The sequence below is a fragment of the Crotalus tigris genome, unplaced genomic scaffold (genome assembly GCF_016545835.1).
Source record: "Crotalus tigris isolate CLP2741 ecotype Arizona unplaced genomic scaffold, ASM1654583v1 scf7180000017754.2947050, whole genome shotgun sequence".
Taxonomy (NCBI): domain Eukaryota; kingdom Metazoa; phylum Chordata; class Lepidosauria; order Squamata; family Viperidae; genus Crotalus; species Crotalus tigris.
Genome location: NW_024096616.1, coordinates 2650730 through 2677506, shown reverse-complemented (window position 1 = coordinate 2677506; position 26777 = coordinate 2650730). Strand labels below are relative to the sequence as shown.

The 26777-nt window shown below is 37.9% G+C and overlaps 2 protein-coding genes across 5 annotated transcripts in view; one reads left to right on the top strand and one right to left on the bottom strand.

Annotated features, from left to right (window-relative positions):
* Positions 1–145: 145 nt before the first annotated feature.
* Positions 146–18615, bottom strand: LOC120306893 (cationic amino acid transporter 2-like). 2 transcript variants are annotated; one of them, XM_039340919.1, is made up of 12 exons: positions 14949–15032; positions 11971–12346; positions 10979–11134; positions 9638–9806; positions 9089–9225; positions 7629–7851; positions 6612–6748; positions 6051–6153; positions 5388–5530; positions 3791–3957; positions 1634–1742; positions 146–662 (listed from the first exon to the last, which is right to left on the bottom strand). In XM_039340919.1, exons 2-12 carry the CDS (start codon positions 12344–12346, stop codon positions 535–537), a joined length of 1848 nt encoding a protein of 615 aa, XP_039196853.1. In that variant the 5' UTR covers positions 14949–15032; the 3' UTR covers positions 146–534. The 2 variants fall into 2 exon arrangements, with proteins under 2 accessions (XP_039196853.1, XP_039196854.1); XM_039340920.1 differs by lacking the exons at positions 11971–12346; positions 14949–15032 and adding an exon at positions 18371–18615.
* The window catches only part of ANXA6 (annexin A6), a 45940-nt gene continuing 37752 nt past the window's right edge, over positions 18590–26777 (top strand). For all 3 annotated transcript variants that reach the window (XM_039340918.1, XM_039340917.1, XM_039340916.1), the window contains exons 1-2: positions 18590–18729; positions 23533–23584. In XM_039340918.1, coding sequence (XP_039196852.1) covers positions 23567–23584 — 18 coding nt within the window. In that variant the 5' untranslated portion in view covers positions 18590–18729; positions 23533–23566. The remainder of the gene's footprint in view (positions 18730–23532; positions 23585–26777) is intronic.

Below are 26777 nucleotides of genomic sequence, written 5' to 3'. Positions count from 1 at the left end.
TATGGAGATGCTCAGTCATCCAGGTCGTAGTTATCCCAAAGATGCTTTTTTCACGAAGCAACTGGACTTTCTTGTTTTTTCTCTGAAGATGTTTCACTTCTCATCCAAGAAACTTCTTCAGCTCTGATTGGATGGTGGGGGATGGAAAGATTTATACTCCTTGCAGACTGCTGTTGATTTGCATTCTTTTAGTGAATCGTTAATGCTACTTGGAGGCTTATCTGTGTCATCAAGGTCACCTGAGTGGTGCAAATGTGTGTGGAGCCTTCTAGGAACTGTGATCTGTGGCAAAGTTTTTTGTTTTTGTTTTGGAAGTGGTTTGCCCTTGCCTGCTTCCTAGAGTTGAGAGAGAGAGGGATTTTCTTAAAGTCACAAAGACTTGAGATTTGTGCCTAAGGTGGGACTAAAATTCAGGGACTTCAGGTTTCCAGCCTAATGCTTTAACCTCTGTATCAAACTGGTTTTCATTTCTGTTACCTATTGAGAAATAGAAGTAAACGAAATAAACCATTCCATGCCATGGTTTCCTTAAAGTCATTTTTTAAAAGTGACATTTGAATCTGGGCTGTTTATTAAATGAGTCGTTTTCTCTAAAGACAAATCTTTGTTCTTCTTCCTCTCTGTGCTGTGACAAATTCCATAACCAAAGTAAATGAGAAAACCTGCAATACATTGGACAGCAATATCATTCTTTTCCTTTCAAAATGTAAAATAAATAGAATAACCCCATCACAAACACCCTTATAAAATAACACTTAGGGTTATATAGTCTATGGCTTACTTTGTAAGTAAAATGCTGTTATCAAGATTATCAAAGTTAATACCTCATCTCTGAGTCATACAATACAGTCAAAAATTGCACATAGTACTAAGCCAAAATGTGCCTTGTTTACTTTCAATTCCAGCCAGTTGTGGTTTGTCTAGTAAACCATGGTTAAACAATGGTTCACAACTCACTAAATCAAAACCTCAACCCAAACTGTAATAGCATAATAAGTTAATAAACTGCCTTTCTTCTGGTGCTTTGGGCTGGTAGAATCCTTATTTTATGAGTTGTATATGATTTGGATCTGATGTCTTATTGTTCTGATGCGGTGCAAACAGATTTCATTGAAAAGCATCGGTAATGTCCCAGTCAGATGCATTAACCAATGTTTTAATTTAAATTTTAAACTGCTCTATAACTCCAGAAACCAAAAAAAACATAGAATAGGGAGAAGTCATTTAGACAATAGAATCTATCTCCCTGCTCAATGCAGAAATTCACATTCAACCATCTCGGACAAATGACAGATTAGCCTCCATTTGGACACATCCACTGAAGGAGAATCAACCACCCTTCTGGTTAACTGACTCCACTGTCAACTAGCTCTTTGTAACCTTGAGGAACAGAAAGCGCTGCAACCAAGACAACAGTCAGATAAGCAGGAACGGAATTTGAGAAAGTGTCTCAGAATTGACCTCCCTTGTTCTATAATCCTTTCTTCTGTTAAAGAATAAGCCATAATTAGAATTTAGTAACTTCAGTGAGATAATAATCAAGAACTTTTGTCTTATCAGGTATTCATGGGAAACAGATGGACAAATCATGATTTATTGATTTGAAGCCTACTGAGTACATTGCTAAACTTACCAATAAGCAACCATACTGAGAACAGAACCCAGGTTTCATAACTCAGTTGGGCCATCAGGAAACTATTGACTAAGATACTGATGATAGGTAGGAATGGCAGGCATGGTACCTAAATTAATACAGATATTTAGGAATTAGGCTTCAATATAAGTGTGGCTTTCTATAGGCCTCATACAATATACCAACATTCCTTTTGAGATTCCCAGACTTCCAAAATGGGTGAAGTTAAAATTGTCTGATCTTTTTCTAAGGGTGAGAGGGTGGTTAATGGATGTTTTACGCTTTGCATAGACTTAAAATATCCAATGTATTTCTTAAAATCTATGCAACCCACAAAAAATCAGATCCCTTTTCCCAGGGGGGATTGTTGAATTTTAATGAAATAAATAGATGCATACATTTTTACAGTTAACTATTTCACCCTACAAATTTTCTCTGGTTTCCCCTCAAAAACAAAAAAAAGTATCACCTCCTATGATAAGTTCCCTTTTCTACTTCTTGTCCTTTTAATCATTAGGAGCTAAATGGGGGGGAATCATAATGGTCTTTGTTTCGGAAGAAAAAAGCAGCAGTTTATGAGAATGATTTTGCTGTATTATTATAAAATAAAAATAATAGAAGGAAAAAATAAAATAAAATAAAGGGAAAGAGTGGCCCTGCTTATTTTTTGAGTTTGCTCCTGGCTTGCTATATGAAGCTTAGTGCATTGTTCTGGCTCTTGAAATTTGTGCTTTCTTTCTTTAAGAGAACAAAAACATTTCTGTATTATGGCATTTAGTTAGAGAATATGTGGCTATAAATTCTTGACTTTGCCTGATCTTTTATACTTAAGCCAAATACAGCAAGATAAATTTAATAGGGCACATCCAGGAAAAAACAGGACTGGGAAGAAAAAAATGATCCTGGACTAAGGGAATGGTAGATCACTTGTATTTTGTCAGGAAAACTACAGTACATGGACACACCCATAAAATCATCAGGATCAAGTTAGATTAAAAAGAACTGAATTATTATAAAGAAAAAACAACTAATTAATTAAAGAAATTTTAGTGTATCAGAACTGAGCCAGAACAGGAACACCTCTAAGGAGAAAGCCAAGCATTTTACTAGGGCAGTGGTGGCAAACCTATGGCACGCGTGCTAGAGGCGGCACTCAGAGCCCTCTCTGTGGGCACACATACTGTTGCTCCAGCAGAGTTTGCCAGAGTAGCAAACACATGGCGTTTGGAAACGACAGGGCAGGATGTGAGGAGCAAGCGGCGTTGGCCCCCCAGGATGCCACGCTCACCCAGTCTGCTGTGACCACTGCAGCCATGCCCACTCAGTGGCCACCCCCCACTCCCCCGAGGGCACCTTGGCACTTTGTGATAAATAACTGGGTTTTGGGTTGCAGTTTGGGCACTCGGTCTCTAAAAGGTTCGCCATCACTGTACTAGGGGGGTTCAGCATTCCTCTGAATTAAACTCATGAAAATCTGCATATTGTAGAGGTGATTACAGAACTCCCATCTTATCCTGTCCTTATTTCAAATTACAGAACTCCTAAACAACATGCCATTATCACTATCACTCCACCCCAGTTCTTAACACCAACACTACCACTATGGGCACAGTTCTTCAAATCATTGAAGTAAATGCTAAACTATTGGAAGTGTAGAACAGCTTTGAATCATGAGAAGAACAAAAAAAAGAAGAGGCAGCTCCATTAAAAAAATGTACACTTTGATTAGAAAAAAAAGAGAAACAGAACAGACTTCAAAGAAAAGTTATTAGGCCTCCCCTTCACAGTTCTCTATGTAGCTAGCCTTCAGGAGATTCCATCCATCTGGACCTAATCTCAGCATTAACAAACTTAACTTACCCATGAAATTTCTTTTTAGCCTATCTCCATGTTGTTGTTTTGCTCCATTCTGCCATTGGAGCATCTTAGGGTGCATAAAACTTGTTAACTTTGTCATCCATTGGTTGAGAGTGAAGTCAAGTGACGGTAGTGATTTGAAATAAGGACAGGATAGAGATTGGTAATGGGAACAACAAAAATCAAACAAATTTGTTTCATTTGTAGATGCAGATTACTTCAATTAATGAATGGGTGGCTGCCCAATGTTCATACCTCATGCACATATTTGGCTTGCCAACTAAGTATTTTGCTGCTTACCATGAAATCTACTTTTTCCTGACTTTGAGGCTGTCTCCAGATGACCAGAGATGCTAGTAGAATCCCCAGCAAATTGGAAAAAAGGCAGACAATACACCACAGAGTTCCAGATGTCAAGCATGGCCATTTTGTGGCGGTCAGCACACACACAATACAGATGAAGAAAGCTGGATAGAACATGATCTGTGAAAAGCATGCAGGGGACAGGCACATTTTCCTCATACAAGACCAGACTACCCTATACATCCCTTTACATGCAATGGAAAAGCTCAAGACAGATTAGCATGACTGTTTAATCTAAAACCCTTTAGGAACTAGTAAAGCTGGTGTAAATCATTAGTTAGTTATGCCTTTTTTCTTTTTTCTAGGGTTATAGAGCTGTTTTGAATGTTGTTCAGTACACATATAATCTGGCTCTTTCTACTCCAAGTGATGGCTGTAATATTTACTCTGCATTTATGCATTTATTTGATGCAACACCTTTCTTATCTAATTTTTATATGTTCAGTGAACAATAAGCTCAGAGATAATGATGCCCAAGGGCATCAATATGGATGTTATGATTGGTCAAGGGCTAAATGAAGATGAACAAAACGAAATCTAGACTAGATAGGATGCTAGTGATCAGATTTTTATTAACTTAAAACAACTGCTTGTAATCTGAGAGAGCTTTTTGCTTTTAAACTGGTTAGATTTGGCAAGAGGAGATCACACACCATGATTATGTTTTCATTTAAAAAGCATATCTATAAAGTTTAAATGGTGTAAACTACAACAGTTAGCTTTCTAAGTGGAACATTATAATGTATGTGATTAAATCATAAATCTGCATACTTTTCTACACAATGATCTTAACTTTCAAACATTTTAAAGCTTAACTATATTCAGAAACCTGTTATAAAACAATTTGAATGCTTTGGTGGTAACATTTTGAAAATATTTCAAGATGTCTTTGTTATTTTCTATACAAAAAATAATATTCCCCTATTTTGTTTCAATTTCAGGGATTATATTGGACTAAACTTTTGCCTTTAGAAGAATAGTCAAGGGACATCTCTTTCTCTTCTCATATTGATTTTTAACAAGTTGAGTGCTTTTTAAACCTCTGTCTCCTTATTTTTCTATTTGGTATTTTATATTTTAGATGTTAGCTGTGTTGATTATTCAGTTGAACCCATGAATATGCTTGTGGACATTTTTAAAGATTATTTTAACAAAATAATTGGGAGGAGGGAGAGGAAAAAGCTGGCTATCTTCAAAACAAAATCTCTAATGTTCTTTTATTGATAAGAATGGCTTCAGGATTCCCATGGGCATCATTAGAAAATAAAAAAATAATAAAAAATAATAAAATAAAATAAAATAATAAAATAAAATAAAATAATAAAATAAAATAGTGGCTGCTGATTTAAAGAAAAGAAAAAAATATTATATCCTGAAGGGCTAGAGGTGGTGATAGAAAGCAACCAATTATCTAATGAATGTTTCTGACAGGTAATGCCCACTATTTTAATTAGGTAAGCCTTTCTCCATGACAGCCATTTTCTGAAGAGACCAAAAGCACGCTCTCAGAATTCTAAATGTGCCCAACACTCACCAAGAATAAACACTGTGTATGCCACCAGTCTGGAAGAGTGATGGGACGGAATTATATCAGGGTGTATTAGGAGGTCTATCCAAGCCATTCTGCTTACAGTTGTCTTTTCTATTGGGTCTGGAGAACCAGGATCAGGTTGGTACCTGCAAAAGTATTTAACAAAAAATCAATGGTGTCTTATTTCTGATGGAACTGGCATCTCCAGATGATGTCAGAAATATGTCAGAGCCATTGCCAATAAAATCATTTTCAGATAATTAAGAAGGCTAAGGGAGGCAATGGAGACCTATGAGCAAACTACAGCTTAGTTTTTGTGGTTTCAGATTTTGATTCAAATTCCTCACTAAAATTTTCTATGTAAGAACAAGACAGTTGGGTAGAGAGGGAAAGGGAGATGCAGAAATATGAAATTGCAAAGAAAATCTCCATGGGAGTAATGACCCTATGCTCCAGGAGCAATGCTCCAGGAGCATCAATGCTATTTATGGAAATTAACTGAATATGAAAAATAATATATTACATGATAATATATCATTAGCATTCTTCTAATATTGAGTCATTCTAAATTCAAAGAACTGTATGAATATCTGGAACTATTGACAATCATATATACGTTTTCAGTATTCTCATTTGGTACCAATAGTTACAAGTTCAGCTTATTACCTGAGAAGTAGGATGGAGACAGCAACTAAAGTGTAGGCCAGCAGTGTTCCAATAGACATAACATTAACCAAGATCTTCAGATCAAAAAGGACAGCCAGCAGTGCTGTGAAAACAGAAAACAGTGCCTACTGCAAGCAAAATCAGTTGAGTATTTTCTGTTCTTGTAGACATCTGTATAAGGACAAGATCTCTAATACTTTGCCAAAACAGCTCTTGTAAATGCTTGTCATGGTTTCAGTCCCTTGAGTTAGAAATAAGGTAAGGGAGAATTTTTGTGTGAACAGGGAGTGTACTTTGAAAATAACTCAGAGTATTCTGGACCTCATGTGAGGTGAGCACCTCTCTGCTATTCAGTAAAGCACCCAACTTCCGGATTTTTGAGTGAGACTGTAAAAAAAGGCACTATTTTAGGGAGTCAACTTAAGATGGGGTCAACAGCATCTCTAAACTGTTTTCAAAGTATGGACAGCCCTAGCCATGGTTCAACAAGGGTCAAGTTCAACTCAAGGAATATTTATCTTTATCATTATTTTTTCTGGAAAAAACAATACCTAGGCTTACCTGAAACTGCTCCAGATACCAACGTTGAAATAACTGGATTTTGTTGGCTATTCACTCTGGCCAAAACATGAAAGAGAAGTCCATCCCTGGCCATTGCAAATAAAATCCGTGGCATTGGGAACATAGCACCCAACAAGCTGCAAAAGAACCCCAAGAAAAGAGTAAAATATCCATGCTAATAACTTGTTTCCAGTGGCAATCTGCATTACATGCATTAGAATAAATTTTGCAAGAGAAAAAAATCTACAGCTTCGGAGGAATGTGAATCATGGAATTGATATTTTGAGAATGATGTACCTCCATAGAGCTTGATGACAAAACAATGTTTTAGGAAATCATTGTATTTTAACCTCCAATATGCCATACCTGATAATAAGTAAAATAAGTAAAATAATCTGCAACGTGTACTTGACATACCTGAGACACATATACCTATAGTGATTTGTTCTTACAGCGAGCAAAATGGGTCCACTAAAAAGCCAATCACATAAAGGATGGACAGGCTAAAATGTATTATGTACAGTATTTGCCCTCTTTTGTTTCATTGGTAATTTTTCTTTTAATCCTGTTCTGAATGTAAATTGCTCCAAGTCACTTTCGACTGAAGCAGTAGAGAAGCCTAGTAAAATAAACAATAATCAATTACTGTATTTTTTCTATAAAAAAAATCAAAATCGAATTATAATGAATGGCTGTAGATTCAAGATAATCAGATGGAAAGACATGCTCATAAAATGCATCATTTATTCATTTACAGAATTTGCTCTCCCAAAATATAGTGATTGCTACATATAAATTTACTGAGCACTGATCTACCAGAGCTTATTAATGACAGTTAAAGGGAACCTAAGTTTCAGAACCTTTAAAATCAATAGTTAGTGAGTCAACATTGTGTGACATGTTGCCTTCCTGCCTTTGTCATGGTTTTGGACATATCTATATGGCTATAGTTAGAAAATCCTAGACAAGATGATTGTTGTTATATTCTTAAAACATAAGGATATGAAGTAGCTCTACCTGGTTGTAAGTGCACAGAGTGACCCCACAGCAACAGCATACTTGGCTGGTCTCCATCCAATATATTCAAAAGCCACTGGCAATGGGCTTAGTGGATCCAAAAGGTGATAGGGCATCATGAGGGTCAAGGCAGCAGAAACACCAAAATATATCATGAAACAGATGAGAAGTGAGAAAACGATTCCCAGGGGGATAGATTTATGAGGATCCTTCACTTCTTCACCTGTTAAATACGGACATGAGAACCCTAAAGATCACTTTGTAATATACACTTTCATACTTCTGATTATTTATTTAATAAATGTATGAATTGTGCACAGATATAAAACCAAAATTTTGAAAGAGAAATAAAAGCCCAAAGGAATTCATCTGCTACTAGGTACCACTGTGCAATCACTCACTGGGATCAGCAGCACATTGAAATAATATGGCTTTAAGATACTTCTAGACTTAGTGAGTAAGGGACATAAATACCTCTGAGGGAAAGAGCTTTGAAAAAGGTCTATCTCCTGGGGCAGGGGGAGTGATTCTTAACACGCCATCTCTAGATGACCAGATTTCATGGGCCGATTTCATTCTGGTAAGGTATTGTCTAATTATCTTATTTCAGACACCAAAAATGTAGAGTATTTTCCATCTTCCTCTTAGGAGAACAACAGAACATAGGATACCTTTAAAGGGATCTATATCTCTTCTTGAATTCATGTCAATTTTTATAATAATAATTTATTAAATTTGTATGCTGCCCAACTCTCAACATCTCTGGCTGCTCAATAAAGTACGGAGTTTCACTCTTCCTCGCCAAAGCTCTGGGTCCTCACAGCTCATCTAAACAACAGCAGAGTGGTGGCCATTCAGATCATGGGGGGCAGGGGGGGCACTGCTCATTCCAAAAGGTAGGCACTACTACAGAAAAGGCATATTTCCAGGATCTCAATAGATGACATTGTTTAATCAAAGGAACCCAGAGTGTTTAAACTCTGTAGGATCAGATCAGCCAGGCAGATATTATGAGAAATAATTATCTCAAGTAAGCAGACCACATGCCATATAATTGCCAAATAGGAATATCAATAATTTGCATTGCTCTATACTCTTACCTATCCATGGATTAACCATTAAGCAAAATAAGTACATGCTTATGTCACCAAGGGAAGGGACACCACAAAGTCCCCCCCTCTGGTATCTTGCCCTTAACTTTTTCACTGCCATGCTCTATTTTTCAGCTCTTGTTGAGACCTGGAAGGGCCAAGGGGCATCACTATTGGACCAGGTGTAGCTAGTGGTGGGATTCAGCCAGTTTGCACCATTTCGGCAGAACCGGTAGCTAATTTTTTATTGCCCAGGCCCAGAATGGACTTCCGGAAGCAGCATCCACACAGAGAACCAGTTGCTCACATATTTGAATCCCGCCACTGTGTGTAGAACATCAACTGGCCTTAATCTGGCACTGTTCTTACCTGTAGTTGCAATGCAATCAAATCCAACAAAAGCATAGAAACATGTGGCTGCTCCAGCCAGAGTGCCTGAAAAGCCATATGGCATGAACCCTCCAGTTCCATATTTCCAGGTGTCATTGCCAACCACAGATTGGTTACTTTGAAGAAAAAACACATTAAATAAATCAATCTGAGAAAGAGCTGAATGGGTATATTTGAACCAATTGGAAAGAAAGTATTTTAAAGAAGTGTTGTTCTTCTGGGATGATCTTGGTGAATTTAACTACTAAAATCAATTAGAATGCTGTGGGGTATAGAAGGAATGTTACACTGGGAAAAGTAAAGTTCCTGATTTCTCTAGAGAAAGGGCAGCTCAGCTCACAAATGAAATAAATTCTAGCTATTCCTCTAACAATAAACAGAAATATCAGGAATCTGGTACCTTGCAGAAAACATTCACATACTTAAAAGCTTTTTCTTTTTTTGTAAACTGATTCTGAATCTTTTGAAAACATATTTTGTGGACATTTGTTGGTTTTTACTTGAGCACTGATCAGACTAGTTTCTTACCTAAGGTTACTGTCAATAAGCCTTCGCAGATCATCTTCACTTAATGTCCAATTTTTCAGGTCTCCTCTAAATAACCCACTAATTGTTATGAAGACAAGGATGACCACATTAATAGTTGTAAAGACTTTATTCACTGTGGTAGATTCTTTTATGCCTATGGAGAGGAGGCCTGTGGAACAAAGAAGGCAGAATAGGATTTGTACCAAGATCTTATTGTTGTTAGGAATTATACTTACGAATTGCGTATGGCACAATATGAAAGCGTATGTCAAGAATATCTGGATATGTTGTTGAACAAGCTCCCTTTACTAACTGAAAATACAGCTTCTGATTCTAAATAGCTTGTAACATATAATTGCCAAAAGAACCAGCTAGGGATATTTCCTGCATTATTTTATTTATTGGATTTGTGAATGCCACCTAACACCAAGAAGATTCTGAGCGCCATCCAATCAGTCTAATACATAATTTAAAAAATATTAAACCAACCAGACCAAAACAATACTCCCCAATATGCAAAAATTCAGCAGCCCCCAGGCCTAGAATCCAAGCCACGTCTTAGGAACTTCTAGAACCCAAGGAGAGAGGGAGACCTAAATATCTGTGGGTTAGGGTTCATTACAATCTTAATGGATGGGGCTACATCAAGCACTCCAAATAACATAATAATAGGTTGTGGAGATGCTAATTGTTAAAGGGACTACAGATCAGAATGCAGGTTTTCCACGTCAGATATCTTCAGTGCAATCTTCAGCACCTCCCATAGATGCTGTGAAAGGTTTCTGAAGTTCTGAAAGCAGTCCATATAACCCAAATGGAACCTGGTCTATTCTGAAATAAAGCAAGCATGTTAATATTGTTGCATGAAACATGTCTAGGAAGATAGCTACTAGAAAGCCGTTAGAAGAATCTCGTTTTTTAGTTTCTACAGTTACGCAGGGGTAGATTTGGAAAGCAAATAACAAACTTTTATTTAGTACTCTAGTACTTAGCAACTGCCAATGTCTTCTTGCAGCCTTTTCAAACCCTATTGCTCCCAATCAGTTGGAATTTAACACCCAAAATTCACATCCATGCACATATTAAATAAAACCATTCCTTGCCCTGAAAACACATGGCATGCTAGCAGGTATAGTAAACAGTAAATCTAATGAGCTTGTGAGTGGTATCTGCAGGATTGGGACAGTGTAACTGAGATTTTGATACCATCATTTGGGTCTGTCAGAGATTAACAAAGGGCACAATAAGAAGATAGATTTGTTTGCTTTTAGAAAATGGTTACCTTGATACGGGGTTGGTTTTTAACAGTAACAAGATTGAGAAACAATCGTGCAAACATACCTGTAACCAAGAAAATGAGGCAAACAGCAAAGATATCTGGATATTCAGCCAGGCCTGGGATGCTCGTGGCCAGATGTATGTTGAAAACATTCCCCAGGTTTTTACCCAAAATTTCATCAAAAGTAGCACTCCATGCTCTGGCTATACTGGAGGCTCCTACAGAGAAGAGACCAGGTAAACCAAGTATTGTCAAATATCAGGCAGAGCATACCAAACTTTAAAAGCAACATATTTTGCAGTCCAATCATCTCTTCTATGAACACACATCTACATTGCACAGGAAGATGTTGATAATTGCTGGGTTCTATGGAGGGGGAGGAGAGGAGGAGGAGAAGGAGGAAGAGGAGGAGGCACCAAAAGAAGAAGAGGAAGAAGAGGAGGAGGAGGAGGAAGAAGAGGAACAGGAGGAAGAAAAAGAAGAGGGAGAAGAAGAGGAAGGAGTTGTAGGTCCAGAGACAGCCTAAGACAAAAGTTTAGTATATGACTTGAGATGGGTGGCTATAGAAATTGAATAAATAAACAAACAAACTTACTCCATCCCTTTTAATATCCCACTCATATACAACCTAAGATGCAGAGTCCAATTCTTCTATTTCACACAGGCCCCGAATTGCACGCACACAGACAACAATCAGAAGGGGGCTTACTGCAAAGCTAACACTTCAGTGCATTTAAAATACCTTGAAATAGGAACTGTACAATGAATTGGCTTTGTGCCTCCTAGCATTCACAGGCCAATAAAGAAACCTCATGGGCTGAATTACACTAGAGTTCCCCTTGCCTAGTCTACGCTGCATGGCAGAGGATCTTTAGATTCTACAGCATTTTCAACAACGGCCTTTCCCAGGGCAGCCCAAAGATATGGAGTTTGGAAACTAAATGGGCTATAATATTGAACCCCATTCTCTCTAGAAATTCACATCTACTTAAGCTCTGATATAACTGAAATCTAACACAGTACTAGAATGGAGAGGCCCAAGCCATGATAATACCAATTACATAGGACAAGAGCAGGTTCCACCCCGTGACGAATGCACATAGCTCTCCAACTGTGATGTAGCTGTACAGATATGCTGATCCTGTTAGAGGCACCCGGGCTCCAAATTCAGCGTAACAAAATCCTGCCAAAATGGATACCATAGCAGCAATCAAAAAGGAAATGATAATGCTGGGTCCCGACGTATTCTTGGCTACTTCCCCTGCTAAGACATACACCCCTGCACCTAGAGTACTGCCCACACCAAAGGCTACTAAATCCAGGAGATTAAGGCAGCGATGCAGGTGTGATTCTCTGTAGCCATTAGCAGTTATTATTTTCCGACGAGAAACCATCTGAAAGAGGGAGATTATGGAACTCCAGACTTGCATCTGAAACAGAAAGAGACGATCCAGATTTTCTTCTATGTGTGATATTCTTTCAGATATTTAAAGAAGGCTACCATAGTCATTCCGATACACATAATGGGAGTATATGGTCCAGATTTGCTGATAAACTTAACAATTGAGCTAATTCATAAGTTATTTATATTTATCTTATGAATCTTTTTTGTTTTTATTTTTTGTCTTTTTCTTCCGTATTCAATGTATGTTTTACTTTTGTATGTCACTTTTTTATTTTTTGTTTAAAAAAAGCATACTGTTTTGCTAGCTCGAGGACTGGAGGAATGCATATTAACAAAGAAAAGAATCAGAAACTGATAAATGTTTTACATGAAAATTCTTACCCCACAAACTGCAGTTGGATGCACGGACAAGTAAATGGAAACAAAACCAAATAGCTTGAAATAATTATGTAATACTACATAAAAGCTTATTCTGTTATACTTTGCAAACAATATTTCCTTAATCATTTTAATGCACGTCATATGTTGATTCAAGTGAATGAACCTTAGAAAAAGCTAATTTGGAGGGCTGTGTAGAAAATAATCTCTTGATGGAAAAATACAAACACCATATTCAATTAACCTGAGGGTGGTCCATATAGGGCTTTAGAGCCAGTTCCAGATTGATGCAAGTCCCATGAGATTGTACAATAGTTTTTTGTAGAGCAGCTACAGCATAGTCCATGCAGAATTGCTAAGTTTATTTTGGAAATGAGCATGCTGGAACTCTGCAAAGCTTGTGTTGGGGGGGGGGGAGCTGATCATTTCTCATTCTTGGAAATCCCTTCTAACTCTGCAATGTCTTTATGCTGAAGTTTGTGAACACACAGAGAGAGAAAGCTATAAATAGTCTCTCTATCCAAGAAAAACATGTGCAGTGAGTGAGGGAAGGAAGACACTAGTTCAATGTTATATTCTGTGTTCTTCTAATGGGCAGCTGCAGAATCATCTGGAGGTCTTGGAGGCTGTGCAAAGGACAGCTGCTGGCCATTGAGAAAGTGGTGAAAAGGATCTGGGGAAAGTTCAAGAAGTGACAAGGGCAGTTGTGTATAAAAATGCTCTCAGATATTCTCAGACAAAAATGACTGAGTGGAAAAGCTGAGTCTGTTGCTGTTCTCTCTTCAGTCAGCAGGTTGCAGAGGAGTAACATAGTAGCCAAAGGTCGATTTGAAGATGGCCTTTTTAAAAATAGCCAAAAATAAATAAATAAAAGAGAATCACTTTTCATACAATAAATCGTCATGTGCCTATTCATGAAGGTGGAGATAAAATACTGAAGACTGATGCTTCAATCAGAATGATCAAAGCTAGGCAAATTAATTTAACTGCCAGTTATTTAACCTGAAATCAGGTATTCTTTCTCATTTGTTCTTGATCAAGCAGAAGAAAATGCTTTTGGCTAAGCTTTTTTCTTGATCTTGCTTTTTAGCAATTAATCTACTTGCACCTTATTTCCTTTCACACTTCTGCAGATTTTCAAGATGCTCACTTTAGATCCTAAATATAGATTTTGGTTTGTAAACATGCCAAATCATAAAGGAGTGTTTGTAGAAATGAAGACTGTTATTTCAAGTTCATCTAGCCATCTAGTTTGTTTATAACATTCCCAAATCAACATTCTAATCATTCGTTATCTGTTTACAGCAGTGGTTCTCAACCTTTTTAATGCCGCGACCCCCAACCAGTCGTAAGTCGAGAACTAAACCGGTCGTAAGTCAAGGACTAAACCGGTCGTAAGTCGAGGACTACTCAACCAGTCATAAGTCGAGGACTTTCCCTGCCCGGGAGTGCCGCACATGCGTGGTGCCGCCCCCTGTGCCAGCCGAGGCGTAGCTGGCAAGCGGCAGAGACAGAGCAGGTCGACCACCGGCTGGGCCACTAGCTGGCCCAGCCCAAGGGAGGTAAGGCACCCGCCGGAAAAAGGGAAAAAAATGGCGGACAGCCTTGCTTGGCGACCCCCGTGAAATGGTCGATCAACCCTAAATGGGGTCACAACCCAAAGGTTGAGAACCGCTGGTTTACAGTTCGTTCTTGACGTCCCATCACAACTGAGATTACTGATTACTGATCAAAACTGTACTTAAGTGAAATGATCATGTGACCGCTTTGTTCAATGACCACAATCCTAGCTCTCCTAATTGTGATGATTAAATGACTACACAAGGCTGGCACAGGGGGTGAGGGAGGCTCTGGGAGACCTGCCACCTGTAACTGTCCCTGTACCTTTTAAAGTTTAGAGCCTGTCTAGTGGTTAAGACACCAGGCTAGAAAGCGAGAGATCACGTGTTCTAGTCTTGCCTTAGCCATGAAAGTCAGTTGGGTGTCCTGGGGCCAGTCATTCTCTCTCAGCCCAACTCATCTAACAGGGTTGTTGTTGTGGGGGAAATAGGAGGAGGAAGATATGTTGGATATGTTTCCCACCTTGAGTTATTTGTAAAAATAATAAAGGCAGGATACAAACAGATAAAATACAGGCCCACAGGCATGTGGAAACTGCTAAAGCTGGGAGGCCTGGCCCCTCTCCATATCCCACTAAACCAGGGGAGACAGGGCCCTCCCCCCAACTCACCATATTGGGGTCTACTTACTTTTGCCTTTTCCTACCACTGCTGATAAAGCCTTTCTAGCCTATAAAATGATTGCCTTCACTAGCTTTCTGGCCTGAAAAGAGCCTTTATAGCCTTTGTCCTTCTAGAACAAAAGAGAAAAGTGCCTTTCTAGCCTTCAGAATTTTTCTTGCCTTTTTGGCCTAAAAGCTAGTGAAGGCGATCATTCTGAAGGCTAGAAAGGCTCTTTTCTGAGTAGAAAGCCAGCGAAAGCGATCATTCTGAAGGCTAGAAAGGCTCGTTCAGTAGCTGCAGAAAAAGATACAGATATGAGAACTCGGGGATGACAGGGTGGAAATAGGGCCTGAGTGGTGGAGAAAGCTAGCCAGGGATCAGGCCAAGGCCTAAAGAGCCATGGCAACTTTGTGCATGCCAATGGGCCAGGTGGGCTGCTGAGATGGAGGAGAGAGATAGGCAGTTGGGGAAGGGTGAATTGCTGTGTCCCTGCAGTTGTAAGGGTGGGCACCCTGCCAAATGCTCAGATTTTGATCATGTGACTGTAGGGGTGATGCAACAGCTGTAACTTCAAGCACAGAGTTAAACAGACTCAAATGGACATTGAACGAACAGTTGAAAGTCGAGGACTACCTGTATTCCAAAATACATTTTTAAATTCTTAAACTTACATGAAACTTCTTTTGCTAACGATTGTAGGAGATTCATCCAGTGTATGAAACTTGCATTCTGAAGGTTCCTAATACTGAAAAAGCAGGTAACAAACCATTTCCAAAACTAATTAAGAAAAAAAGTATGCAATCTTTTGAGGATGCCAAATCATGGCTTGGGCCAAGATGGTGAGCCGTTGGCTCCCAGAACAGTAAACTCGCTGCCTTATGTCTCCTTGCAGGGAGTTTTTCTTCCACCTTTCCCAGCATTAAAGCCTTTTCTAGAGAGCTGGGTCTTTGTATAATGCATCCCATATACAGTAGAGCAATCTAATTATATCAAGGAATTCGTTAATCCTTATTGCCAAATAATCATGGACAATAGCTCTGAAATGTTATTACAAAAATGTATTAATTCCCCAAAACAGGGTAAAGTAAAACAAGTGTTGATTTTTTAAAAAATCAGGTATCAATGTAGGAGATTTTCAGAAAAGGCAACAGAATTATAATAGAGATATGCTTTAGAGCTGGGGTCCCCAGCCCCCAGTCCATGGTCTGCAGCATGCCAGAAACTGCTCCGTGCAAACAAGTGAAGCCCCATCTCCAGGATGCAGGCAGCACATGAAATCATGCCCCCTCTGGTTTGCAGAAAAACCTCTCTCCATGGAACGGGTCCCTGGTGCCACTGCTTTAGAGCAACTTCCAATCTGGTGGTTATAATTGCTGGGAATGATAGCAAAAAGTAGTTTAACATAAGTGGAAGATACCAGGTTGGGAAGGCTACTTTGAAGGAGGAAAGCTGCTTTGGAATGAACTGTGGATTCTCGCTTTGGAATAATCAACAGTTAATGTTCATGATGAGAAGTAATGAAAGGTAGTCTTTCCAATAATGTGAGTTAGACAGATGCTCAATTTTCCATTCCAGCCTGCATTTTTAGAGATAAGTTACTTGTAGGTTAATCAGATTATTCTTCCTTTTTCAGTGAATTTAAGAAAACCTACACCTAGAAGACAGGGAGGAATTTATGGTGGTGGTAGTAGTAGTAGTAGTAGTAGTAGTAGTAGTAGTAGTAGTAGTAAAGTTGGAAGGGACCTTGGAGGTCATCTAGTCCAATTCCCTGTTCAGGCAGGAAACCCTATACCATTTCGGACAAATGGCTGTCCAGTCTCTTCTTAAAAACTTCCAATGTTGGAGCATTCACCGCTTTTGGAGGCAGGTTGTTCCACTGGTTAATTGTTCTAATTGTCAGGAAGTTTGTCCTTAGTTCTAGGTTGCTTCTCTCCTTGATTAGTTTCCATCCGTTGCTTCTTGTCCTGCCCTCAGGTGCTTTGGAAAATAGATTGACTCCCTCTTCTTTGTGGCAGCCCCTGAAATATTGGAACACTGCTATCATGTCCCCCCTAGTTACCAAGCTACTGTTATTATGAGAATGAAATGGCTGCTCTGCATATGGCATAGAGTTAGTATACTGCAATTTACAGATTCCAGCATTCAAAACTAAAAACACAAGCAAACCATGTATGCCACATCAGAAGAATGAAACATTCAGTGTTATACTTTATTTAATGAAACAGCATTTGCTGAGGGAGGGGGAGGCAAGCAAAGCTAAGAGATCATATTTCATTGAGCCAGAAGATACTGTTCTTAAAAAAAAAGTGGGAAAATTATAGTTATCCATATATGGTCATAAAGTTAGATTTAGTGGGATGTTGTCTTTGATTTAAGTCACGTGACCCATCTGTGGTTTTTGAGCTCTTGTCCTTTGCTGCTGCTGCTGCTGCTAATGCTTACTAGCTCCAAGTATGAGGAAAGTCTTCTCTGTTGGGGCCTCCCTTGACTTTTGGCAAGCAGGATCAGTCCTACTGTTAGGCTAACTGGAGCTGTCAATTCTGACAGCTATTTTGGAGTAACCTCAAATAGATAGTTAATAGATTTGTTTTTAGGAAGGAAATGTTTTTCTGCCTTAGGTGTCAATAAGAACTTGGTTATTTCTTGTGAGTTTTTCACTTTAGAAAAGGGGGTATTTCTTTTTTCTACTTTCTACTTTCTGCTGCAGCAAAAGCAACAACTACTACTTTTCAAAACTTTTCAATAGCATCATCTTGCAGGTTATGTGGCAATACACAGCATTCTTCCAGGCTGTTGAATCTACTTTCCATTTTAATTTTCTTCAGTGCTTCAGAAGGATGCTACATCAAAAACACAATGGAAATTAAAATGGCATCTCCATTATTCATTATCCATGTTAGATGGAGACAGAATTAAAGAAGGCCAGGACAAATCTCTGTGGTGGGTTCATGACAACTCCTCAAGGATGCTGGACCCAGTCCTAATTAGGTTTTTTAGATATTCGTATCATCCTACCTGGATAGTATAATTTGACTCAGTCTTCCCCAGCCTGGGCCCTTCATGACCTATCAACTCAAAGTGATTTTCTCTGGATATATTTTCTCTGGATATTCTGTGTATTAGTCTAAACACCTTCTTGACACAATGGAGGCAAGTGATTAAAGTTTAAAGATTGCATTTTTATTTAAACCCAAGGCACATAATAAATTTCATTTTCCAGCATTCTATTGCATTCTGTTAAGGACTAAGTACATTTTTTGTGTGTGTTAGAGGGGGCCATTCATATTCTTGCTGTATCCTAACCTCATGAACATGCTTCCTCAGAAGCAATTCAACAGAATTCCATCTGCTGGGTCCACGTGCAGAAATTGTCTCCTCTCCCAAATCCCTGAGAGAAAGGCGATCCCAAAATTGAGACAAGATACATCTATGCAAGCCATTTTCCTTACTGATGTGCTCTGGGTGGTATCTCTTTTCCCGGCAAGTTAGAGATGTGGAAAAAGAGGCTCGCCCGCTATAGCGAGCGTGGCGTTCTCTGCAGCAAACATCGTTCTCTTTCCCCCGAGAGGGGAGCGAGGGTGGTGCCAAGGGCCGGCCAGAATTGGAAGATTCCGAGGCGTGTGACGTCGCGGCTCTAGCGGAGCGCGGAGGAAACAGCTGCATTGCACCGAGGCCGGCCTGCCTGCCTCCCTGCCTGCCTGCCTGCCTTTGATCCCTGCCCTAGCAAGAGCCCGGTTGCTTAGCGGTGGATCCTGCGGCCTCTCCTTTCAACAGCCTTAGAGAGCAGAAGAGGCGTCGGCCCAGCAAAGTAAGGATTTGTATGCCTGCCTATAGCTCTCTCCCTCTCCCTCCCTCCCCCCCTCCTCTATGTTTGTGTGTGTGTGTGTGTGTGTGTGTGTGTGTGTGTGTGTGAGAGAGAGAGAGAGAGAGAGAGAGAGAGAGAGAGAGAGAGAGAGAGAGAGAATATGAACAATTCAGCAATTGTATTGGTAACAGCTGCTAAACAGTTTTTATTTAGCAAACTCATAAACGGGGAATACTGCCACATCGATTCACATAAGGGGGGGTTGGGACTCATCGTTTGTCACTGTTCTCTATAAATGTATATTTGTAAGGCGCCGGCGAGGTTGGCTTACACTCAGGCTAAGCATTGTTCGGTGATTCTGTCATAGAGAACTTTTTCTTTTCTTGCCTTTCTTCTTTTTCTTTTTTAAGTCTTTTATACGTGGGAAGAGACGTTACTAAGTTATTTAGGATGGTCTTGCTGAACTAAGGAAAATCTTTTGAGGGATTTTGTCAACATGGTTACAGCCAATGAAAATGGTTCCAATAAATTGATGATTTTTCCCCCCAGTGTAATTCAGTCTTTGCATCCCTTCATCCAAACAAAATAGTTATTTGTTTAAACTGTAACCAACTTCAAATCTGAGAAGTGAAATAGTATCATACATGTGTAGGATCTTGAAAAAAAATCTTCATAAACTTTTTGTAAACTGATAAACTAGAAGAATGCAGATACTGCCTATTTGGGGGGCTTTATTTCTGCTAGTGTTGTACAATTGCATTTGAAAATTGTCTTTACCTTTTTTTTTTTATTAATAATCAGGCACAGTTGAAATCTTGTGGGCCCTTTTTGAGGGAAACCATTTTTGGCCTTATCTAAACTTCAGGAGAATGTATTTGGCAGGGATTGTTAGTTGTAGGAATTAAACCTCATGAAATTAAGTATCGAAAAAGAATAAATAAATAAAACATTTATAATGTTACTTCTTTTTGCTTTCAAGGCTAATTATTTTCATCTCTGAAAATTATTACCCGATTGATTTATTTGGGGAATTTTACCCGACTATGCTCTCTTCCAAATGTTCCACAGAATTTCCACACAGGATGGAAAAGACTTTATACCATTTAATACAGAATAATATATTTTCAGTTAATATGCTTGCCATATGTTGGCAAAGGAGTCTGATAACTCTAAGCCCTCTATTGCACTGGTCCCCTTCTGCTTTCTAGGGGCTGGGTGTGGTCCTGGGTATCATATAGCTCCAGAAAGGTTTTTTGCACAATGACTTGGAAAAAAATCCTTCTGAATTCTATGCTACTATTTATTTAAATTGGGAAGTTGCTTTCTGATGCTGCAGGCAACAACCGTTTTTAATTATTGCTTTCCTAGTACACAACTTTCAGGTTTTTTTTTAAAAAAAAGTGCTGTATTGTATTAGACTGTTGGTTTGTTAATGAAAACTTCATTTTGATACAGATGTTTTAGCTGTATTAAGTAATGGTGAGTGAGTACTGGGACGATAGTTAGAATCTGGGCAAAATGTCTTTGTGTAATTTTTTTTTTCCTCACTGTCTTTAAGAGACCTGGCAGTTTTCATGAAGGAACTAGAGAACAGGCATAGTTACTTTGCAGTGTCTAAGGTAGAGACCCTGGATACTTGTAAGGAAAAAAGCCCTGACTATCAGAAGACAGTGTGCTCCTATTTATTATTTAATTTCTTACTGAATTTTCTTTTGTAAGAAAAAAAGCAATAGGGAGACAAGGTGAGGAGGATCAGAATTTTTTTAAAAAGACATATGACTGCCTGTCATTACTGTTTAAACTCCTGAAAAAGAGTTTTCTCTTTCAGACCAGACCAGATACAGAAAAAGAGTTTTCCAGACCAGTATTTCTGGACAAAATCTAATTTTTAAACTTACAGAACACAGAATGAATCTGGGAACAAAGAGGTCAATGTTTCTTTCTTGACTTCAGTTAATGAGAGCCAAGTTTACAATTTCATTGTCTGCTTTAATAGATCTTTGTGGGATTTTTGCAGTATCTTTGTGAATAGAATTTTTATACAGTAGATGTATTTTAGAACTACATCTTTGATGTCTACTGTTGTAATGCTTCATGGCGCCTCATTTCAATGGCTTCTATTTATCTTTTACAGTAGTGACATACATTTATTTAGTTTTGTGTATTTGTCAGTGGGGGGGGGAAAGTCTGATTTTTTTCCCCTTCACAATGGAAAAATGATAATCTAACATTTCATAGGAGCCTATTTCTTATTCATCTAGCCTTGATGAATCACTAACTTTGGCACAAATGTGGATCATCATAATAAACTGAAAAGGATGTTTGTTTAATACCCTCACCCCAGTGCAGCTTTCCCTGCAGTAGTGCATATGTGAATACTAGTGTGTTCCATTTTATTTTATGTGAGTTCAGAATATCTCCATTAGAATACTAAGAAGTATGTATGCAGAAGGAAGAATGTCTTAGTCATGTAATTTAGGTTAATAGATACCAGGATGATTTGTCACCCTTAATTCCCACCAGTTTCTGTTTTATTGAATGTGAACATTGGACAAGATGCTTTTTTCCTCCTCTGGTCATGTTGAAAAGTTACACAAATGAGTTTTCTCAGTAAGGCAACATGAAATGCAAGGTACATAATTTTAGATGATAAAAATGTAAGCTTGAAACAGCCTATGTGTATCCAACTAAAAGTATTAATTTCTTGCAAGCATTCTTACCACTAAATTTTAATATTCAGAACATAGCAACAGCCTCATTTGATCAATATGTCATTCTTGATGGATCAATGCCAAATCCTTCTTACCAGAAGTATAAAACATTGTTTTCTTCCCACAAGCACATTCAGTAAGCTGTGAAGATGTGCAGCTGTTGTTTCCCACTCATCATGGCTCAATTAGTTTCTGTTTCTGTTGCCTCATATGTTTAAGCATGCCTCATGTGCTTCCCTTTATGCTGATTTTTCTTGACCACATTTTGGGAGATATGCCAGAGAAGACATGTTACTTTGTTCACCACTGAGATCCTTGAAGTTAGTAGCATGTGCTGACTGATATTGTCTATGTGAAAACTAAACAAAGCCAAAACTGATTTAGCTTTATGCATATGCCACATAGCTACTGACATTTGGTTACATGTCTCTATCTAAAACTAGGTTAGAGTGAAGACCAAATTTCCCACCTGCTCTTAGAGCCAAGATAAAAATGGCACAATTAATTAGAAGCATGCACATATTCTAACCAAGAATCATAAATTGATACCGAGGGACTTTTATAAAAAAAAATCATCAAAATTTCAGTTTCATTAAACATGTCTTTTCATATCCCACCCATCTCTTTTACATTTTTTTTGTTTGCTTTAGGGATGACCTGAATGAATGAGGTCTTTTTTGTTTTAATAGCCAGCATATTTTATGGTTTCAGTCAGATCACCTGTATTATTATCAGTCAACATAAAGCAGGGATTGATATTCCAGCTTTGACAGTCCTTGAAGATTTCTGTTGGGGTATTGTATCATTGCTTCACAGTACTAGAGAATGTACAGACTAAGGGAAGTGAGAATTCATAGGCTTGGTTCACACATCTTGCTTAAATCATAATATATTTGTTGGTTTGGAATCCATGGGAATCTTAATCCATTGTGGCTTATTCAGCAAACCTAGTTAAAATAATTTATGATTTAGTATGGAAGGAGTACATAATAGTATATTTTGTGGAAAATATTTTGCCCATCAAAAAGCATCCATGGCTGAATTCTGCTATAATAGGCCCAACCAAGAAATATAGCTAGTATTGCAGATACATGTTAAATGATAGAAAATGTACCTACTATCTAATGCAGCTGATATGTGATGATCCTGCATGCCTTAATGTATACTGTATGTTAGTGTGATAAATTCATATTTATTGTATGCACCGTTATATTTTTATGGATTCCTGTGAAATACTGGAGAAATGTAAGCGGGTAGTAGGGTGTACCTTATTTCTTTACACTGGCACTTTTGCTAAAGACTTTAAGGGGTACCTTCTCACTGAATCGTATCCCTGTAGATTGACTGCAGTGCAGTGATGCATTGCCATGCATTTTTACTAGCTGGAGAGGCCTCATGCATCATAGAAGTAGTTGTGCTTACAGTGATTGTCATGCAGTTGTGCAGAGTGGAAAAAAAAAATATTCCTCTTTGTAGTTAACAAGCTAATCCTGGCCTGCTTCTATTAATCCTGGATTTTTTTTTTGCATGTCCTTTGCATAGATGCATAAATACTTCAATATTTAAAAAAAAAACCTGAACTTGTTTAATAGATGTGGCTTTCAATTAAATATGTTGTCTTTTTTGGCATCAGCAATTCTTTTTTATGTGTTCATCATCAGACATGTCTTAAGAATTCAAGGCCAATTATTTTCATCTCTAAAAATAATTACCCAATTGATTGCCAAGGGTCAACAAGTATTACTTATTGTAAAAAATGATATCTATAAATAACAAAATTGCAAATTACCCCTGAATATATGCTACATATATGCCTTTCTCAACACTGGAGCTGTAAAGCAAGGTATTGAAAAATAAGTCAGTGTTCCTATTCAAATATATTTGGGATACATTGTGGCCACATTTTTCATTAGCTTTTAGTTAGCAAAGAATTTGAGAAAATGTAGCTGCAACTCAACTGCAAGGGGCCAGATGGGCGAAGTCTGATCTGAGTTAAGTAGCTTTTCACAGGCTTTCTATATTTCTCTCAGAGAGCAATATTTTAGAACCATGCTTTCAAAGACTAACCAGGGTTTGTTTTTCTATTTATTTACAGCATCCTAAACATCTGTGAAATTTGGACAGAAAAAATGTCAAACAAAGGAAAGGTGAGAAACATTTGGTATCTAGTTAGGGAAAAACTCAAGGAGTGATGTGTCAGATACTGCTTGAGCACAGAAACTTTCTACTCTTCATTAAGGCACGTGAGCTTGAAAAACAATTATGGCTGCCTTATCCAGGCTACTGCTGGAACAAGCTAGCTCATTCAAGCAGCATGATATTTTTTTTTTCTGGCTTGTGTACCTAAGTACCAGAGAGTTTCTGTGTTCACACAACAACTAAGGCACTTATTTCAAATTATTTTCAAAGTGTGGATAATCCTAATACAGACAGTCCTCAATTTACGGCCGCAATTGGGCCCAACATTTCTGTTACTAAGTGAAATAGTTGTTAAGTGACTTGCCCCATTTTATGATTAGTTGGTGCATGATTAGTTGTAAAGGTAAAGATATCCCCTGTCCAGTTGTTGGATAATCTCGACTCTTCCAGTTGTTTAGATTGTTCAGATAAGATTAAGGTTGCTTAATGGTACCTTTTTGGGAAAAGGTAAGTCTAGATTATAAAACAGTGAGTATTGTGCATCTGGAGCAGGCTGTGTTTAAATGATTCTTTTCAAGTAGTATATAAAATCTTACTGCAAAGAATTAATATAATGCCAATAGTTTGTTAAAACAATTGAGGTACCTCCTATAGTTTTGTGAGATCTGGACACGTAATCTGAAGATCAACACATTCAGATCTGTATTAAAAGGGCAGAAAAAAGGATTGTGTAGCAAGCAGTGAAAAGAGTCCAAAACAGTAATTTGAAAGCACATTAAAACATAGGTGTGTTGCTTAGACAAATACAAGTCAGAGGCAAAAAACCAGAATACAGGGTGTATGTAATTACATGAAGATGGTTGCATTGTTTCAAGGTAAGCTGTATCTTTAGAAAAAAAAATGAGATTTGAGTTCTAAAATCAAAGACACTAACTACTCTACACTTTCAATTTCCTATAAGACTCTGTGTTAAGCCAATAATGTACATTTAACAGGACAGAGTTGGAAGGGACCTTAGGATTTCCCTAGGTTTTGCTGTCTGCAAAAATAAGAGATGATACCTGAAAAGTACCATATCTATGATAGTGGAAACAATAAGTTGCAAAATTTGATTAGAGTGCATATGTGCAGAACAAACAATATGCATTCGGTATTCCAATATCTCAGGGGTTGCCACAAAGAAGAGGGAGTCAGGCTATTCTCCAAAGCACCCTAGGGTAGGACAAGAAGCAATGCCTGGAAACTAATCAAGGAGAGAAGCAACCTAGAACTAAGAAGAAATTTCATGACAGAACAATTAATCAATGGAACAAGGTACTTAAGGAAAAGAAGTGCAATATGAGTAAAAACATATGGCAGCAAATTCCTAATAGCAGAACAGCAGTAGAAAGTGCCTCCTGAGGTTGTGAATGCTCTAACACTGGAAGTTTTTAAGACGAGATTGGACAACCATTTGTCTGAAATGGTATAGGGTTTCCTGCCCGAACAGGGGGTTGGACTAGATGACCTCATAAGTTCCTTCCAACTCTGTTATTCTAGTCTGTTCTGCTCTGTTGTATTCTGTTCTAAGCTTCTGTTTGTGCTAGTGCAGGTCTATCAGATAAAAATTATAAAAAGGAGATGCTAATGCTATATAGATTACAAATTTCAAAGAGACATGTATATCTGAAGTTTTGAAAGTTTTGTATATTCAGTATTCTAGTACAAGATTTTCATCAACTAAGAACTCAATGCAGGCTTTCTTTATGATGATAATGATGTAAAAGGAAAAAAAAAACCTGAACTTTGGAATCCATGGTGATACTGTCACAGTTTTTCCAAACATCGGAACAAGAGCTCGTTTGGGGGAAATGAATCCATGGCTGAAAATGCATGAAGTTCTAGGATGAAAACTGTTAAGATTTGAGAATGGCAGCTGAGGTCATGCAGATACCGTATCATCCTAGATAATTGATTTATGATGCACCAAATGAGCTGCTGTTCTGCTATGTTTTTACTCATATTGAACTTCTTTTCCTTATACTATATACCTTATAATTTTTTAAGTGATTGTGTTATCCAAAATTATGAACATGTATATTGTTTAAATGTTAAACAATGTTAGCAATAGTGATAAATGTCATGTGCAGTGCCATTTCTGAAAATAATGTTGTGTATGGATCACCAGTGGTAATCTTTCTGCATTACAATTATTATTTAATTATTTAATATGTACTCTTAAAAAAAAAAAAAAGCTGAATGTTCCCTTGCCATACCAGAAAGTGCTGATGTTATTTTTCAAATGATGAAAAAGGATTAATTTCTCGCTAATATTCACAATTTTGAGAACTTTTGTGTTGCATCTTCTTATAAAAATATCCTTTCCATCAGACATACCAGAAGAAAAGTATTATTTTGGAATACATTCAAATGGCAAATCCTTTGCCATGCTGGTTTCAGATTTGTTTTAAACTTAGAGTAACTGGTAGGGATGCCGTTCAAGTATGACCTGACAGTTGAAAGAATGCATTATAGATAGCATATATGTGGTGTTAAAAGAAAAAAAAATGTGGTGTTAAAGGAAAAATTAGGTATTACTGGGGTGCTTCTTTAAAAAATTTGCTGTTCAAAAGTGTGTGTTTCCTGTATAAAATGGATGCCTATATAAGATTTTCAGAGAAAGATTCTATTATTTCCTTTGGGTAGTCACATTTGTTAAAGAATATGGGTATGCCTGAAGCTTTCTTCCTTCTTGTGACCATAATGTATGATCCAGTGAATAGAACCATTGTGATATAATAAAAATGAATTAATTAATGAATTTATTTAGGCTATAAAATGAAAATTACACTTGAAGCTGTATTCTGGACCTCAAATGTCCAATTTAAAATTGTGGTTCAGATTGTGTCACTCTTTTATAGATATGTTCGAGGACTTTTGAGGCATATCAATAAATAAAAATGTCACAACATATCTGAAGGTTGTAAGGATTGGCAAAGCTAGTCCCTTCAAGACAAGGCAATCAATAGAGTATAGGAGCATATGGAGACAGTAGGAAGACAATTTGCGAGGTTTCCCCATCTGTGTGAGTATTGTATTAATGCATTCTAGAAGAAGAGAGAGAAGTACTTGAGAAATGATTCACCCTAGGACAGGGGTAGGCAACCTTGGCTCTTTTATGACTTGTGGACTTCAATTCCCAGAATTCCTGAGCCAGCCATG